Source organism: Dreissena polymorpha, chromosome 14 (genome assembly GCF_020536995.1).
Source record: "Dreissena polymorpha isolate Duluth1 chromosome 14, UMN_Dpol_1.0, whole genome shotgun sequence".
Taxonomy (NCBI): Eukaryota; Metazoa; Mollusca; class Bivalvia; order Myida; family Dreissenidae; genus Dreissena; species Dreissena polymorpha.
The window spans coordinates 49,439,124-49,457,565 of NC_068368.1; the positions used below are offsets into that span (position 1 = coordinate 49,439,124).

Here is an 18,442-nt window from a genome sequence, read left to right on the forward strand (position 1 = left end):
TTAATCACTGCCACTAGTCTCACTAGGTGAAAATAAGAGCGAAATAGTAGGGAACTGTAACAAGTTGCAATAATCCAACTCCCAGCAGTGTGTTTTTTCCTTTAAATGTGGGGACCTGTATTCGGCCCATTTCCCAATGGAAAAAGTGTATATTTTTCCATAATTGGAAAAAAATTCCCAATCACAGGTTGCCAAGTTAACTTCTCCCTAAAGCCCAAACAGGGAGAATTGGTAACATCATTGGGAGAAATGGTACATTTGCGTCATAGATCTTAGTTTTACGTATATTTTGCGGCAACGTAAAGGATAAGTGGTTTCTGTTCAGCATTCATCAACTCTTCGCTTGTTTTATACAATAAAACATGTTTAGTGTATAAAACCTACATTTTTCTTATTTCTCATTGATTGTTGATAATGATGGTACTTTTATGATTTTTTTCCTGAACAGGTGTATCAAATAAACTTCAATTGTAACAAACCAATAATGTTCAGAATCTTTTTACTTCCTTGTTAATTTAAAGCAATTCAACATAAAATCAAATTCATTTTTTTTTACAAATATTTGTTTTAAATTAAAAATTCATTTAAAATCTCATTTACAGCAGAGATTCCAAATCTGACCTGTAAATGAGTCCCATATTTATTGCCAGTGCTAGGTTTCCTTTTCCCATTTGATAATTCTTGAGTATTGTTTTTATAATGGGCCATTTAACTTTGCTTAAGCATAGTTATTTGTAGCAAGCACAAGGAAAATTAATCAAGGCATCATCTATGAACAATTTTAAGAAGTCTAAAAGCTCCAGACTGTTCTTTTGTACTTTCACCTTTGCATGACCTGTAAATGGGGCAACTTATGGCTGAGAATCCTCCTGTGTCCAATTCTCCACATCAAATTGAATTTAATCGGTCAATGTCTGGCACAAACAAATCATTAAAAGGGGAAGAAGTTACTTCGCCTTCATGAAATTAATGCGCGAAAAAATATTCCCTGGACGAACAAATCGCCCACTTCGCCCACCTGCGGTACAAAGATGGCAACAATCCCGTTTTGATTGCTTTATCCGCCCATTTAACTGATTTTAATCGCTTAGAGGTTAAACGACCTTTGACAGCTAATTGGTGTTGATCTATTGTGTAATGTCAATAAAGGTGTGAAAAACTCGCGAGTCAGTGTTTATGACATGTACATGTATTCCCTATCAGAGCAGTACATGTTAGAAAAATAAATGAAATAATCCAGACGATTTATTTACATACTAATGCAGTGTAACTGTTAACAAATATTCACTTTCATTTTTACCCGTTATCAGAAAGTCCCCGGGAAGCACGTTTTTTACAACTGCTTATGATGCAATATAACATTTTTTTGTACATCATGATCATATTGCATTCAATCTAAATTTAAATTCGCTTGTCCGATAAAAGCTGTTTCCCATAATGCACTGTAATCTTAAGTTCTTTACACTTCTAAAAAATGGTGTAGGCAAATGGTTGTGTTTATGAAATTCTTAAAACATATTTATCGCCATAAATCAGGGTTTTTTTTACCGTTTTGGGAATTGGGTCTGGCACCTTTGAATTGGGAAAATTCGCGTCATTTTTACTAAAATTGGGTAATTAGTGTTGTTGTTGTTTTGCTATAAAATGATTCAAAGTTGAGGATACAAGTATATTTACAAAGGTTTAACTTATATGGACGGAGATTAACAAAATATTGAGATTTAAAAATATATATATATTTTTTTGGAAACCTTCCATTGGCAATTTGTAGCTCCCATTTGAGAAAAATATACTTTTTTCCATTGGGAATGGATCCGGTTACCGGACCCGATTTTGAATGAAAAAAATCACTGTTAATGTTTAAGATTATGTTTTCGTATAAAATGATGTTGTAATTATGTTGGATTATCGGATAATTGTGAACAAAAGAAAAGCGGTATGTATAAAGTTATGGATATGATTCGGTTTATATGCATGACTTGGTGAATGACCTATGTCATCGATATCCACTGCGATCATTGTGAATCGTGGCAAATCACCACAAAATTGCAGGCAATCACCGTGAAGATTTTCTTGCTCTTGCGCAACGGAGGAGTGAAAAATCATGTGAAATCTCCGTGATTTTCCACTTAAAAAATAAACTGTCCACCGTGACTCTCTGAATTAGGCAAAAATCACGTGTAGCGTTCTGTATTTAAAAGGACAGAAAAAAAATCATGTCGAAACATATTTTCGTTTTTATTTGTCAAGTCAGTGCATTTCTATGCAAAACGTTTTATTAAAAAGCATTTCATGTACCTTACGGTATGTAAAATATATTAAGGTAAAACCATTAAACAGTTAAACTAAGATATTTAAAAATGGTATTTGATACATGTAATTGCCCCTGTTAGTGTTACTGAAAAATCCGCCCTATTTTTTCATATTGATTATTGAAGGAGTCAATAATTTGCCCCCTAGTCCATATAAAGGGACTCCCAGAGCCTTTGATAATTTTTGCTATGGCGGCTCTGAGAGTCCATATGCACCTCTTCATAAACATGGGTGCAGTTCAGCGCACGGAATCCGTGCGCTTCACTAAACAGGTGTCGTTCGAGACAAATTGAGGAAAATAATGAATAAACTTCATAAACATGTGAAATTAACCTGAATGGCAACCTACGGATGTTATCCTTTGCATGCACCCTATAAAAACAGGCAGTGGCTAGTCGTACGACCCCGTACGGCAAGACAAGAGGCTAGCCATATGGCCCCGTACGGCTAGACAAGAGGCTCGCCGTACGTCTCTGTACGAAAAGCATTTCCTATCGAGATTATCAAGCCCAACGGCTGTTATGACACATAAATATATTGATTAACTATTGATCTGTATGTAATTTCTGACACTTTAAGATTTTCATTGAAAGTTTTCTTAGGGCATCTGCTTTTAGCAGCCTCAATGTTCCTTGACCTATGTTTGTCGTTATTAAATTGCATAATATCGATGCCGCAACTAATTAAAAACAGTTTTCACGCCTTAGATAGGAACGTCCACTAATTAAAGAATCAAATAAGAAACCGAATTCAATTATTTGTGTAACTCAATTTCTGAGAACTACCTTTGACGGCTGCCGTCATTGAATTTCATAATATCGATGCCGCAACTCATTAACACAGTTTTTCACATCTTACTTAGGAACGTCGGCTAATTAAAGAATCAAATTAGCAACCGTATAACATGAAAGGAAGCCGTAACAGATGAAGAATTAAAAAACTTTTATGAGCTTAAACAAACTTATTACTGATTAACAGCACTGAATAATAATTCTAGACTTTATAAGCCGTACGGCTAGACAATATCCAACCTCTACGAAACATATACCAGACTGCAAATTCCGTGACAACTACACGAGCTAGTCTAAAGGCTAGAAATTTCGGAATCTGCACCTAGATCAATAATTAATTAATATACTTATGTGTCATAACAGCCGTACGGCTAGACAGTCTCCATAGGAAATGCAATTCATACAGAGCCGTACAGCTAGCCTCTTCAGTCATGTCTAGCAGTACCGGGCCGTACGACTAGCCACTGCCATAAAAACAAGACGATGTTTCAACACACTTTTCTCGCTGACATCTTTATGTTTAAATTTGAAACAGTGTATTCTGTATCGAATACAACATTGTTACAATGTATCGACTTTAATAGGCTCCATCACATAACCCGATGTGCAAAATATTGGTGTACTGCGACCTAACCAATATTGGGTCAATTTTCCAATATGGCGGATACGAAAAAAAAAACAAGTCAATAAAAAGCAATTATTTCTTACTTTAATGGTACCATTTGGATGAGTTTGTGGTTTAGACAGGTAATAAGTTCTTGCATTTTTAGTGTTCCTTAACCCTTGCATTGTTGATAACATTTTGCACCCATGGACAAGAGAGAGCGCATTGCAACTCGTAGCAACCCATTGCGTTATAAAGCTGAGAATTGAATTATTGCAACTATTTCCCACCTAAATTTGGATTTCTAGAAAAGACACTGATATATCAGCAATTCCATCTAATAATTATGATAAGATTCAGGGCTTTTTCTGATTCTTTGGGACCCGCCGAATAACGGCCCTTTCCCCTCAGCAGGTATACCCCATTCTTCATTTTTTTCCCCTTAAAATAAAACAATAATTTATTTATTTTTTATTTAAATACATAAGTTAACCGGATCCAGTGTAGAAAATATAACATATTGCATAATTAAATTATCTGTTGCCTTGAATTTGTTTTAAAAACAGCAAAATATGTTAAATTGATTATTTAAGATTTTCCTTATTTCCCCCAAAATCCGGCGTTTCGCATGATTTTTTCCCCAAAATCCGGCATTTCGAGCGATTTTTTCCCCTAAAAAAAAGGCCAGGCCCTATCCTCAAAATCAGATTAAAACACCTGAGGTTCTTATGTTTGTACTATGTGCATGATCTAGTGGGTTATTTAATCATATTAATGTGAACTGACGACAGAAAAGACAAATTTGTCATGATACGTGCTAAGAGTAAGAAGTAGGTGAATTTGTCAAATTTAAAATAACAGATGATCTGGAACTGACAAAAATATTTTATACATGAATTTTCGCTTCTTATCAAAAGACGATTCGAAGTTATGAAGATTTCAGAATACATCCATCAATCTGCATAGCGTGGGTCGAGATAATCAAGGAGCGAAACGTTCTACGTTATTTCAGCTATTTGACACACCAAATAAACACAAATATATGTTACATAAATTCTTTACTGCTGTGAATTCATACAATTTTATCAGCTTTGTCGACGAGAAGATAGCGCATTGAATCCGCTTTAGTTCCAAATATTGTTAATTGTACCAAATTCAATTGACCGGAAGTAATTGTGAGGTCACATTACAGTATAAGGTTACACCATACTAAAATGTTTAATACGACTGAAAAAATCATTGGTCACGATCGGCGGAAGTTAAGATTATTCAACAAACCATTTGAACGATATTAACCATTCATATTAATTGCTTATATTTACAAAAACTAGTTTTATTAAATGTAAACGAAACGAATGATGTGCATGTTGTTGTGTTAAATCAAAGATCTGCTGGTGCAGTGCAGTGCTAATTCGCCGGACTTTGAAGATATTTAAATAATAAATTAAAAATCAGTGAACTGTTCAGCACAAAAACTAACACGAATGTTCATATGCATTTGTTGGCATATATTGAGAAAATTTCAACTTTTGACGTAGGAAAAATAACAAGCGATGTTACACTAAAAATGACATGGGGAATGCTTTGAATAATCCACCAATTAATTAACCGCGTTAAAACGTTCATACTGCTTGAAAACAACCGTTTTCAAGCAATCTGCTCTCTAAAGCATAACGGACCCTATTAACTTTATTTTAAAGGGTCGTTGTTGTGTAAAATAGTAAATTGGGAATCGCACGTAATAATCGTATTCTGGTTTACGTAGACTATTGCTTTCCCTCAACCTTCAATAATATGCAGTCCTGGGGAAATGTTAAATACCTTTAAATGCGTTCATTTTTTTCTTAGATAGTTCATTTGGAGAGCTCTCAATCTAATATTATGCGTGAGTAACAAATTAGTGTTGTTGTTTTAACGTCGTGATGTAAAAGAGCTATTTTCCACCGTTTGTATGATTTAAATGTAGTTATTAAACAAATTGAATTTAAGGTGTGTGCACATTACATGAAGATTCAAGTTTATCATAAACGCATCCGGGACCTCAAAATTGCGCTTTTGCCGTATGATATAAGTTTCCCCCCGGATCGTGTATTTACAGGGGTGGTTAAAACAAAAATAAGCTTTTAATATTGAAGCATTCGCCGGATCCCTACGAACAATTGTCCATTTTGTGAATAAAATCACGTGTTTTCATCAAGAACAACACACAATATCACAACACAAAATATCACAACACAATATCACAACACACAATATCACAGTTTGAACACGCTTGTTGAGATGGCCTGGCTGTTAAAGGACAGTCGTGGAAGTAGATATAAAAAGATCCTTTTTTTATATTGTTTACAACAATTTAATGTGAATTAAATATACATGTGTATTGCATATTTTTAGTTAAGGTTTAAAATTTCTATTTGGGATACATATTGTATAGTTCTCGTTGTCTTGTTGGCGACCTTAAACCAGCAAACACACCAAATAAAAATAACGACCAATATTCCTGTCAGGATGACAAACGAGCGCCAAATACTGCAAATATGACATTATTGTCGTTTTTGTCGTTAATGCGTGTTCTCGTGTCGTCGACTTTCAACCCCGCCAATACGCCAAAAACGTTAGGGCAGAAATAAACCAAGATACTTTTTTTGCTTTGCGGAAACTATAATTTTAATTTTAAAAGGCGTTGTCATAGTTCGTATCTGGGAAACTTGTAATCTTTTAAACAATCGAAAGACATGCATAAAAGCACAAAAGCTACGACGACTATACTTGTGTTTTACTTAACATTAGGAAGAAACTTTAACTTTATCATAAGAGTCGCGTTCTGAGAAAAACTGGGTTTAATGCATGTGCGTAAAGTGTCGTCCCAGATTAGCCAGTGCAGTCCGCACAGGCTATTCAGGGACGACACTTTCCGCCTTAACTGGATTTTCGTGTAGAAGAGACTTCCTTTAAACGAAAAATACCATAAAAGCGGAAAGTGTCGACCCTGATTAGCCTGTGCGGACTGCACAGGCTAATCTGGGACGACACTTTACGCACATGCATTATGCCCAGTTTTCTCAGAACGCGACTCTAGTGACGCATATTGCTGTATACAAAATATGCCCCGTGTGAACATATTGAACCCTATCAGTATTGGACAAAACTTGCGATAACGATCGCGGTCGTAGGGTACAAGGATGTTGAAGTGATCCTATGTCTGTACAGTAATTATACCTATATTATCGTTATCTATAGTAACTCGGGATGGCGTGAACTGGTACGTGAATTTTTGTATTTATGTTTTATTTCGTTTATTGTTGTTATTGATGCTGTCACCGTTGTTTGAAATATAATGTTGTGTTTAATATAATTTGTCGTGGCGTTGTAAGCATTTTTCCGCATTAATGTTTGTTTGGTGATCATATCTACACGATATGTTCAATTAAATGCTTTCAATCTTCATTTTATATCATACGCTTTATGAACTAAATGTCACAATTCTTTCTCAATATATGTTCAGTGATTGATACGAGTATTGCCTAACTTGTATTTCAATATTTATATACTTAAAATTCACACGGCATCGGAGATCATTGAAATAAAACCCGGGTTTATTAGTACCGACCAGCCCGAACATGTACTGTTCCAAAAACCGGGTTTGACAGGGATATATTGGGCGTTAGAGGGCTATACATTTTTGGGTAAAAAGATGATGCACTCTTGTTTATATTTGATAATAGTTATATTATACTCATACGTCTGTACCATGACACAATATTTTTATTTAAAGCGAATGCATTCATATAAATTGAAGAAACAATTTTTGCTCAAGAGTATCATAGATCAATATGGTAAATTAATAGATTTCGGATATTTCCCAAAAGCATTGACCGTGAGTGTATTGATTCAGTAAAAGCTCTATGAAACCTGCCTAAAACAATAGTCGGGGGATTTAGTACAAACGCTTGAATAGGATAAAAAGTTGAAGAAAAACCGAGTCGTTTTCAAGAAAATATATAAAACGCTTTGAATTTCATTTTTCTCCAACAGTGTTTCTACGTTATTAACGTTTACATTTTACTGTTTTCATTTTATTTAATACTGTCAGCGGTAGCTATCTCACCGAGATACATGTAATAAAACAGCAGATAACAATAAAACACAAATTTCTAATAATTATGTATATTTTATCATTTCTTATTTTAAAATAGCAATTATGCCTCTCCACTGGAAAATTTCGAGCGATCTATCTATTCCAGTAAAATCTTATAGCTTAGTTTCAGAAGTTATGTCGATTCAACAATGGTGAAAGACATGCATACAAACAATAGCGATTTAAACGTGTTTACAGGCAAAACATTGCTTATTCCCAATTATTGTCTTTTTCGGACTACATATTTATACATACGTGCTTTTGCTTTCAGAGATGTTAATGGTAATTAATTGGAATTTTTACTCGTGGGTAAACCAAAAAGATCTAATCAGGGTTCATGACGAAGATCGATTCCAATCTCTCACTTTGTCACATTTTTTGGCTCTTGGAATTGTGTTCACGTTTGTATTTATAAGGAGGCTGATTTATACCATTTTGTTCTACCGAAAGATAGACAATTATACACGTCAGAGCGAAAATTAGGTCGCAAAATACGACAAGTACAAGAATGTCGCCATTTATGTCGTTCTGGTTGGTATATTTGGCTTTCTGGAGTGTTGTAGTCTTGGCGACATTTTAACCCAGCAATTCACCAAAACGAAAGCTTGACTAATATACCTGCGTGAAAGACAACAAGGGCGACGATACGACAATTATGACAGTAGTCGCTCCTTTTGTCGTTCAGGGGGTGGTGGTATATTTTTCGTACTGGCGGTTTGGCAACTCCCAGACCCACCTTCACGCCGTAATGATTAAGAAGAAACGAATCCCATACGTCTATGGTCAAAACTCTTGCGATTAAAGAAAGGAAAAGCATATAATTATCACAAACGTGGAGCCAAGGATTTTAGTTTGAACGTTCTCATTTATTGGAAAACACTTTCTTTTATGCTCGTTCTCCATTAAGTTTCATACCTCCCCGTGAGTTGTTTTTTTTTCAGTTCATGTGTTTCACATGTGTGTGTATATATATGAGGAATATGCATGTGTTACGTTGAAACTGTTTAATTATGTCGTAGGTATAACATACGGCAAGCCATTCTTGGCATAGTGCTAGAGTTGATTACTCAACAGCAGCAATTGTTATTACATTTCTGATTATTTTTTTATCGGTCAGTACATTTTAATTCAACTTCAAACTTGGATTTTGTCATAATCGGAAAAGACTAAATAACGCAGTGTTAAGGAGTAAATGTGTGCAGTGTGTATTATTCTGTGTTTAGATTAAATGCAAAAGAACTGTACACAACCAGAATACTTACATGGGAAAGTTTAATAGCCTCCAAAATACATAGACACTTAAAACGATGCGTAAAAATGTTGTAATTTGACTGCGACAGTTTTAATGTCAAACAAGTTATTACGGTACTTTTACTATTTAGGGAATACATGTATGTCAATAAAACTCACATACCAGTATTTGTCTTACAGACCTGTGGATGCTATCAAAGTAAGCAGTACCACGTGCGTAATCATGGAGAACATGAGCGCAGCAACGATGGATGCCGAACTTCTCCGACTGAACGACGCCAAAGCGGAACTGATGACACCGGTTGTGGCGTTCCTAAGCGTGCTCATGTCATGTGGCGTGCTTGGTAACGTGATGGTCTGCTGCTTTTACGGCAGCAGGGCGCGACGTTCGAGTCACGGGACGTTCATCTCAACGGTGGCTATGTACGACCTGATCATATGCGGGCTGTCTATACCGATGGAAATCGTCGACCTTCGCCTGTTCTACACTTTCACGAACGTAGCTGCGTGCAAAGCCGGCCGGTTCATTAATCATTTTGGAGCCATAGGGAGTGTGCACGTGCTCTTGGTGATTGCAGTAGACCGCTACAGGCGAATATGCAAACCTGTCAAGAAACAGTTGAGTTTAAAGCAAGCGAAAATCGCATGCGCGTGTTCGTTGTTGGTTTCGGTGTTCTTCTCTTGGCCATCCATTCTCTTTTACACGCCAGTAGCGGTTGATGTTAAAAATGATTTCGGGTTGAACATAACTGGGCACGACTGCACGACGACGCGCGATACTTCATTCAACATGTACATTTCAGTGTTTAACTACGTATACATGACTTGTTTCATATCGTACACATTTGTTCTATGCGTAATGTACACGTTGGTTGGACGCGTAATTGTCAAACATAACAAAACCAGAAAATCACTTATTAAGAAGCAAGAATCGTCGACCAGCAAGCTGACCAGCCTTGAGACGTCTCTGTCTAATGGCGACCAGAACATTTCTAGTTCGATTCCTGGAAAATACAGGAAAATAGACGCGGACCGATTGAAGAACACACAGACACGTCCCCGCACAAGGACGATATCTACTACAACCGATAGAAGAAAGAGTACACTATCAGAAACACAGGAGATAAAGAACCTCAATTTTTCTGTCATCATGCTGACAATAACGGGATTATTTGTGTTGAGTTTTCTCCCGTTCCTAGTTCTCTCAATTTGGAGGGCGGTAAATGGCGAATACGAACCGGATGTTCTCTCAGATGCTAAACTTGTTGCATTTCAATTTGGTTTGCGATCGTATTTTTTAAACTCTGCTCTGAACCCATTCGTTTATGGTGTGCTGAACTCGAAGTTTCGGTCTTTTGTGTATCGTTGTTTTTGTGGCTGCTCAAGCAAAATCGATAATCTTCATGCGCCATCTACATCCGATGCTAGCTAGAGTTGGTGTAACAATGCCACCTAACACATGTCATTAAAATACTCACAGTAATGTTAAACAAAAATCTCTGTTTTGGGTGAAATTTTCAAAGTGTAAATTTTCCCCAATACCGAAACGCCTTCTTAAATAAGGATACACGTGATTTAATGTTTGTACATACATGCCATGGGCTGTGTAAAAACACGGCGTTTAACTATAAATTGGTGAAACCAAATGACAGGAGTGAATTAAAACATGAATGTTGCTTTATTGTTTCCAAAACAATGTTCGTGGCACAGATTATCGTAGAATCAACTGTATGACTTGTGTTAAGTATATTAAATAATGACTTGTGTTAAGTATATTAAATAACTCCATAATGTCAGAATGCATGTGCATGGTCTGAACCCACTGACACTATTTTCTTTACAGGTTGGTTCGTATCACTATCGTATTATCGACTAGACCGCTAAAGAGGCTCAATTGGTCATTGGAAGCTCAGGTACTTCTGAAAATAATCACGGGTACTCTTTAAGTATTCTACAAAGTACACCAGAAGATGGCCGGATACTCAATATATTTTGCGTTTCCGGTGTATATTGTAGTATGCCTTACGGTACCCGGGGTAATTTTAAGTAGTAACTGAGCCGACAACGACCAGTTGAGCGATGGTGAGACCTTTGGTTTCCTATGTATTGCTTACATATGTAATAAAAGCGTTTAAATAAACAGAGTATTGTGCAATAATTATTGTATGATTGAAATATTATTTTTATAGCTTGGGCAATAGGTTGACAAAATGACATAATCAATTGTTGGCATGGGGTGTAGACCCAATGCCATAGTAATTGTAATGTTGCTTATTTTATGATAATCAATGTCTAGACCCTAAAGGGATGGTTTAAAACACAAGACCCAAAGAGGGATAGATTTTACACACGTTTATTTACTACAGCTATTAAAGCGCAACTAACTGAATGGACTACAAGCATATAACATACCGCCAGCTTCTATTGGCTGAGGCGAGGCTTATCATGCATACATCGCTGACCATTACACTACTCATCGCTGACCATTACACTACTCATCGCTGACCATTACACTACTCATCGCTGACCATTACACTACTCATCGCTGACCATTACGATGTTTACAGTAATTATGCAAATTTCTGAGCGAGTCAGAATTGGCTGGCTGCCAAAAACCAAATTCCCAAAACTCCGATTTACCCCTAAATTCATTCGCAATAAAAGAAGTTCTTCGCAGATCTTAATAATCCGCCTTACAGAACCGCCTTAAATACAGAACATCACTATAACACAAGATAAGTATTGATGCAAAGCATCAAAGGGCGTCGGGAATTTCAGTGTAAAAGGCACTCAATGAAGTAACATGGAACGATTTTTTTCTACTGTAAATATTAATATATATTGGCCGATTATTTTAAACAAAATTGAAAAAGATACTGGTATAACCATTATTTATGATTTTGTGTTATAACCCCCAAATAACCATTATTTATGATGTTGTGTTATAACCCGAAAATAACCATTATCTATGATTTTGTGTTGTAACCCCCAAATATTTCATAGTTCATTTTATTTACATCGGTTTCCTTTTTTTTACTGGTATCCGTGTGCAGTTTTCATTAATGGAACAGAACTGTGTAGGTTTTAAAAAATCTTCTTCATTTTGTAAGCGTAATTTAATATTTTTCTCAACTTCAAGGGGAGATGATTCTGAACTTATTCTTACTTCGCTCATTTACGACAGGGGTTGAGTACTCATTGATATGAAAACACTGTAAAAGTTTGAAAAAAATTGAATGAAAACTGTATATTGTATAAAGAAGCTGCATTTCACAATACTTTGAAATTCAGTAAAAGATCATAATATATGTATTGCTCCGATATTCATCATTTTCAATAGGGTTCGAGTAATACTGATATAAAAACACTTAACAAGTTTGGAAAGATTCAGACGAAAGTTGTGAAATCTTTTAAACAAGTGGAAATTGTTTATTTTGTCAAATTTAATAGAAAGAAATTCTGGACTTATTGTCCCGATTTTTCTCATTTTAAATGAGGTATAAATGCTCATTGATATGAAGACACTAAAATAATAATAAAAATAAAAGCTTTATTTACAGAAGGTTACACATAAAGACAATGACACATTATACATATTATGCAAATGAATCAATACTTTTTTACAATGTGGCCTTCTTAAACTAACATACACAAATAGGTCTATAAGTAAAAATATTCAAACAATATTTTCTTACACCCATACATAACACACATAGATAGACACACATGAAATATTATTGATTACAATTATAATAATAATAATAAAAGCTTTATTAACAGAAGGTTACATATTAAGACAATGTCTATAACAAGTAAACATGTAAACAATATTTTCTTACACCAATACATAACACACATTTTGCCTTTTAGACAGACACACATGAAATATCATTGATTAGAAAAAAAAACACAACATATGACATATTATTGATTAGAAAATAAATGTGCTTTATATTGCCTTTAAAAAGCAGAGATAGAGCATGCCATTCTTATTCCAATCGGTATACTGTTCCAAATACCCATGCTATGGTATGAAAAAGCTCGTTTCTTATAACCTGTATTTGCTTTGGTATTAACAATATCGCTATGGGTGGCAGATCTTAAGTTATATTTTTGATTTTGAGAAAAAGTTATAATATTATTTAAATATTCTGGAGTCTGATTGTTGACACATTTATATATCAAGATTGCCGTGTGGTATTTACATCTATTATTAAACGAGAGCCAATTAAGCTGCAAAAACCATTCTTTGGATGGTGTTCTATTTGGCTTTTGTAGAATGACTTTCGCTGCGCGTTTTTGTAAAATATTCACTTTTTTTTTAAATTGGTTTTATTAGCGTTGCCCCAGATCGTACAACAGTAATCGAAACATGTTATAATATATGAATGAAGAAATAATTTCTTCATATCAAAAGTGAGATAATTTGATATCTTTTTTAGTAGAGTTATGTTACTGCTTATTTTAGAGCATGTTTTATCAATGTGTACTTTCCATTGCAGATGTTTGTCAATATAAAGTCCTAAAATGTTATGGCTAGTGACATTTTCAATAGCATTATTATCTAATTTTAGATCAAGGTTGATATTCTTAATTTTTTGTTTTGATCCAATAAGCATGCATTTTGATTTACTAGGGTTTATCATCATGTTATTGAGGGTGCACCATTTTTGTATGGAATAAATATCACTTTGTAAGTTAGTTTGAATTTCTGAAGGATTGGCCCCTGTAACACTACATAAGTTTGGAAAGAATCTGATGAAAAATGTTGACATAATAACCTAACCAAGCAGTTTTTCACTTTATTTTTAAATTCAAAGAGACATAATTCTGGACTTTTGGTCCGATGTTGCTCTTATAGAGTTTGGGTTGGGTCCTCATTGATAAAAAACCTGTGAAAGTTTAGGAACAATCGGATGAAAATTTTGGACTTCGATCAAGGATTTAAAATTTCTCAACTTCTTAGGAAGATAACTATGGACGTAATGGTCGGATAATGCTAAAGGGTCCATACCACCTGGATATATTTTTTTTTAAGAATGTGTGTTTGTTTTAAGAACGTTTCGCGCTTCGCGCTCTATATGTGGTTCTTAAAAAAACAACTCCGAGAAGTGCTTGACTCTAGGGAAACGGGTTGCTGGGACACAGCTCCTCCTTGATGAGCGGCTGCTTCCTTTATCGCAACTCATTGTTACAATCAAATAATACGTGTCGCGCTTCGCGCTCTATATGTGGCCTATGATAGACAGCCTATGATAGACAACCATAAAAATACATGGATAATAGATGTGTTATTTGCATTTATTTGTTAATATAAAAACACGTGTATTTTTTATAAGATATTTAAGTGATGTAAGAAACCACGTTGCATCCATTAATTTTAATAAAAATGTCAAATTGTAGTAAAATGGAATTTTAAAATGTCTACAAAAAATAAAGCTTTATTATATTTATTAACATGACTGAAACAATTGTCAGCCGCCGAACTGTTCCGTTCGTGCCGGAACCCGGGATTGAACCGGGGGGCCTTTAGATGACTGTTGCGTAAACAACTTCATTCTAACGCTCTCCCAACTGAGCTATTCCGGCTGACATTCACTTATGTACTGCTATTTGGTGAAGTTGTTTATAGCGATCGTTATTATATGTCTATTAACAAACTAATACATTGTACGTTTTCGTACCACTACGCCTCCCAATAAACTTGCTTGCGCGATAGGTTGTCAAATATCGTACTACATTGATTCTCCACTAAATAAGCAATTTTTTATTAGAAAAACCTCAAAATAAATATATTTTGATTATGTTTTGTTTTTATACAAAACATCATTTGTTTTTATGCAAAACCAGAAAGTTTCGCGAATTGCCCAGTCCCTGTGATCTTTCCCCTGTGATCAGTTGTGGATCAGTTATTAATTAAAACAATTAGCTTTGCATTATTGGCAATAAATATTGTAATTAATGTAATAGGCACAAATGCAGCCCTTATTAACACTAATTTACACAAAAAATCACCACTATGCAAGACATTCTTAAAACAAAAATATATACATTGATCCGTAAAATAACTTCTCCCATAAGCGAAAAAATGCATTACATACTAGTCGCCGCCCTCCAGTGCGACGCCAATGACCGTGTCATAATAGTTGGAAAAAAATATTATTGAAGCAAAACTGCTAAGCATTGGCTACGACATTGACGGTCTAGGCCGAAAAGATACGAGTGTCTACGGAGACAGTAAGAATAATTTTTTTCTGATACATTTTTTAAGACATTATATTTGTTATTTATAAACATATTTTAAGATATTGTTATTTTATAAAGCGTTAACGAGACATTCAAGAAAAAAAGAAAATGAAAATAAAACAAACAAATATTCATGATCATTCTCGGAAATATACGAAGTTACCGGATATGATACTTCACTGCGCAGATCGAGCGCGCAAATCGAGCGCGAAAAGTTTAACGCGAGACAACGTACACAATCTGTACACCGTTCTTTATCAGGGTTAAGGCCCAGTCTCACTATGATGCCGGCGGCGCCCCGGTGCGTGATCCGGGATCTACCGGGATGAAACGGAGCTCTACCGGGATGAACTGGGGCTCCATCGGGGACGACCGGGAAAAACCGGGGCACCACCGGGAAAGTATTAAAAAGTTAAATACCTCCGGGAGTCACCGGGAAGGACCGGCAACGACCGGTGCGGCACCGGGAACAACCGGGACGGCACCAGGAACAACCGGGACGGCACTGTAGCTCCACCAGGGCCCATACAGATCCCGGCAGAGCTACGGCAACGCCTCGGTGAATGCCGTTAGAGTCCCGGTATAGCTACGGTACATAGTAAACCGGCGCTCTGCCGGGACGCCACCGGCATTCACTGGGGCTCCGCCGGGGCATTACCGGCGACGACCGGGGTGAAACCGGGGCGTTGCCGCAGCTCTGCCGGGGTCTGATGCCGGTATAGCCCCGGTGAGTGCCGGCGGTGTTACGGTATACCGGGGCTCTGCCGGGACTCTGCCGGCGTTCACCGGGGCACAACCGGCGACAACTGGGGCTCTGCCGGTGCTTCACTGGGATGAACCGTAGCCAGTCCTGGTTGACCGGTACTCTGCCGGGCTGTTGACCGGCTTCAACCGTCTATGTACACTGTAGCATATACACAAATATTGTCTTTTCGTACAGTCTCTGAGCTTCTGCACTCAACCGCTAGGGTCAATCCGTATAAATTCGGACAAAGGGAGAAATTCGGACAAAACATCCTAAATGCATTTTACGTCACACTAAATCTAGCCCCAGGCCTTTAGCTCCTACAGCGTTTTGATTTATAATACGACAGCGGTTAGAAAAATAGTACGGTAATCATAATTCATGAATTTGATCCATTATTGTGGAATTTCCGCTACTTGGCGATTCGACTGTATCATGCTGGTTAAAATGGGAACCTAATTGTGTTGTTGTATTTGCGAATATAAACACGAATCAATGCTTGGTACAATACTAGTACATGCATTGAATAATGTAATTATCCGACAGTCAATAAATAAAAATAAACTTGGAGAAAAATCATTAACACCGAGAAAATAACGAAAACTAATGGCTGTTAAACTTGAATTTTGACTTCGATCTTTCACAGAGGAGAAATTATACGAGACGCGTAGTGTGGTCATAGAAAGAAATAATCAAGTAAGATAAATAGGTTATAAAACACTAAGTCATTTGGCCTTTCACCAAGGGGCATCAAATGGAATGCGACGTGTCGTCCGGATAATAATAAAATATTAAAATTAGTGCATTGACTAGTAATTGTGATCAGGACCTTTCATAGAGACGCAATCTTGTTGCATGTACAGTACAGACGAAGTATGTACGGCCGTTATTATAATGGCGGAACCTTTCGTCGGAGATGCATGACCAACTGAGCCGTCGATGATCACTACGAGATAGTGCACATGACCGAACGTTTATGGAAATTCAACAACAAAAAGAACACTCTTTTTAGGGACAATTGAACTTTACCGGTACGCAACACTTGACATCAAACAGCGTACCCTAACCCTAACCCTTAACACCTAACACATAACAACTAACGCAATCCTTTTTATCCTATATATTTCCTTACTATCGGGGGCTACCGCCCCCAAACCCCCGCTTTGTCGATAGTGGTAAACAACTGCGTACCGGTAAAGTTCAATCTAGCCCTCTTTTTATTCCAATATTTCGCCTAAATGGGCTTTATCAAGGTTTACAAATATGAATTTATACTACATCTTTTTTACTTTCTAGTACATCAGTAAAGTAAATGTTTTTCAACATCAAAAATGACAGGAAATGACGTCATGACGTCATACATAACCATGTGACATACACTTGCGCCAAAATAAATAACATATTTGTAAACCTTGATAAAGCCCATTTAGGCGAAATATTGGAATACAAAGAATGTTTTTTACCATGAAAATATACATGTATATCTTTATCCCTACTGGATATTTAACTGAGTAGTAGCAAAAAGAACGTCAGCAGATTTAAAAAAATATTTATCTTCATGTATATAAAAAAATTCGGGATATGAAGTGCATTTCAGAGAGGTTGAATTAAAAAAAAAAGTACTTAACCCATTTATGCCTAGTGGACTTTCCCATCCTTCTAAATTGGATCAATTTATTTCCGAAATTAGGGATGTCAAGTATATTTATGTCTATATTTAGAATATTTTCTACAGAAATTCCGCATTATGCGGCGTCTCATCTGGGTCTACGCTGTTTGCCAAGGCCTTTTTTCTAGACGCTAGGCATAAATGGGTTAAACTCATAATCAACGCGCCGTTCAAAATGTGAGGACTGTTACAAGGTGTGACATGGTGGAAATGTTACAACGTATTAATAATTATTCGTATGTGCAGAACATACCCAATTATATAAATAATGGCATAAGACCTTCGCTTTATGAATATATGAGATTCTGAATCAACAAAATATCCGCTTATGACCGATTTACTGTATAAGTTTGCCTTTTCCCAAAAGCAATAGAGCCAATAACAGGAGGTGGCGCAAATCCGCGGTGTTTGTTAAAGACGTCGTTTCACAATACCATCACGTGGTTTTCAATTCGTAAATAATGGAACATCGTGCATTTCAATATTGTTTTAAGTGATATGTAATAAAAACAACGTGAAAGACATCGAAGAGAGTGAAACATATTAATAGAAGTAATATTAAAATAGCACCAGTCAAAGTTTGATAGGAAAAATGAAATCTGGATGGATGATTTCTGTCACTAACGCTACCACCCACCACGGATAGACGTACGTTTTTACTACTATATGCCTTTCTTCTGGGGCA

The 18,442-nt window shown here is 36.1% G+C and overlaps 2 protein-coding genes across 2 annotated transcripts in view; one reads left to right on the plus strand and one right to left on the minus strand.

Annotated features, from left to right (window-relative positions):
* Positions 1-4,907, minus strand: part of LOC127857353 (zinc finger protein 768-like) — a 62,365-nt gene extending 57,458 nt beyond the window's left edge. Inside the window, exon 1 of the mRNA XM_052393753.1 lies at positions 4,787-4,907. The gene's annotated coding sequence lies outside the window, so the exon portion shown is untranslated. The remainder of the gene's footprint in view (positions 1-4,786) is intronic.
* Positions 4,908-6,856: 1,949 nt separating this feature from the next.
* On the plus strand, positions 6,857-11,237 carry LOC127856960 (cholecystokinin receptor-like). Its single transcript, XM_052393170.1, has 2 exons — positions 6,857-6,970; positions 9,278-11,237. The coding sequence occupies exon 2, from the start codon at positions 9,321-9,323 to the stop codon at positions 10,527-10,529; it is 1,209 nt and encodes a 402-aa protein (XP_052249130.1). The 5' UTR covers positions 6,857-6,970; positions 9,278-9,320; the 3' UTR covers positions 10,530-11,237.
* Positions 11,238-18,442: the final 7,205 nt, after the last annotated feature.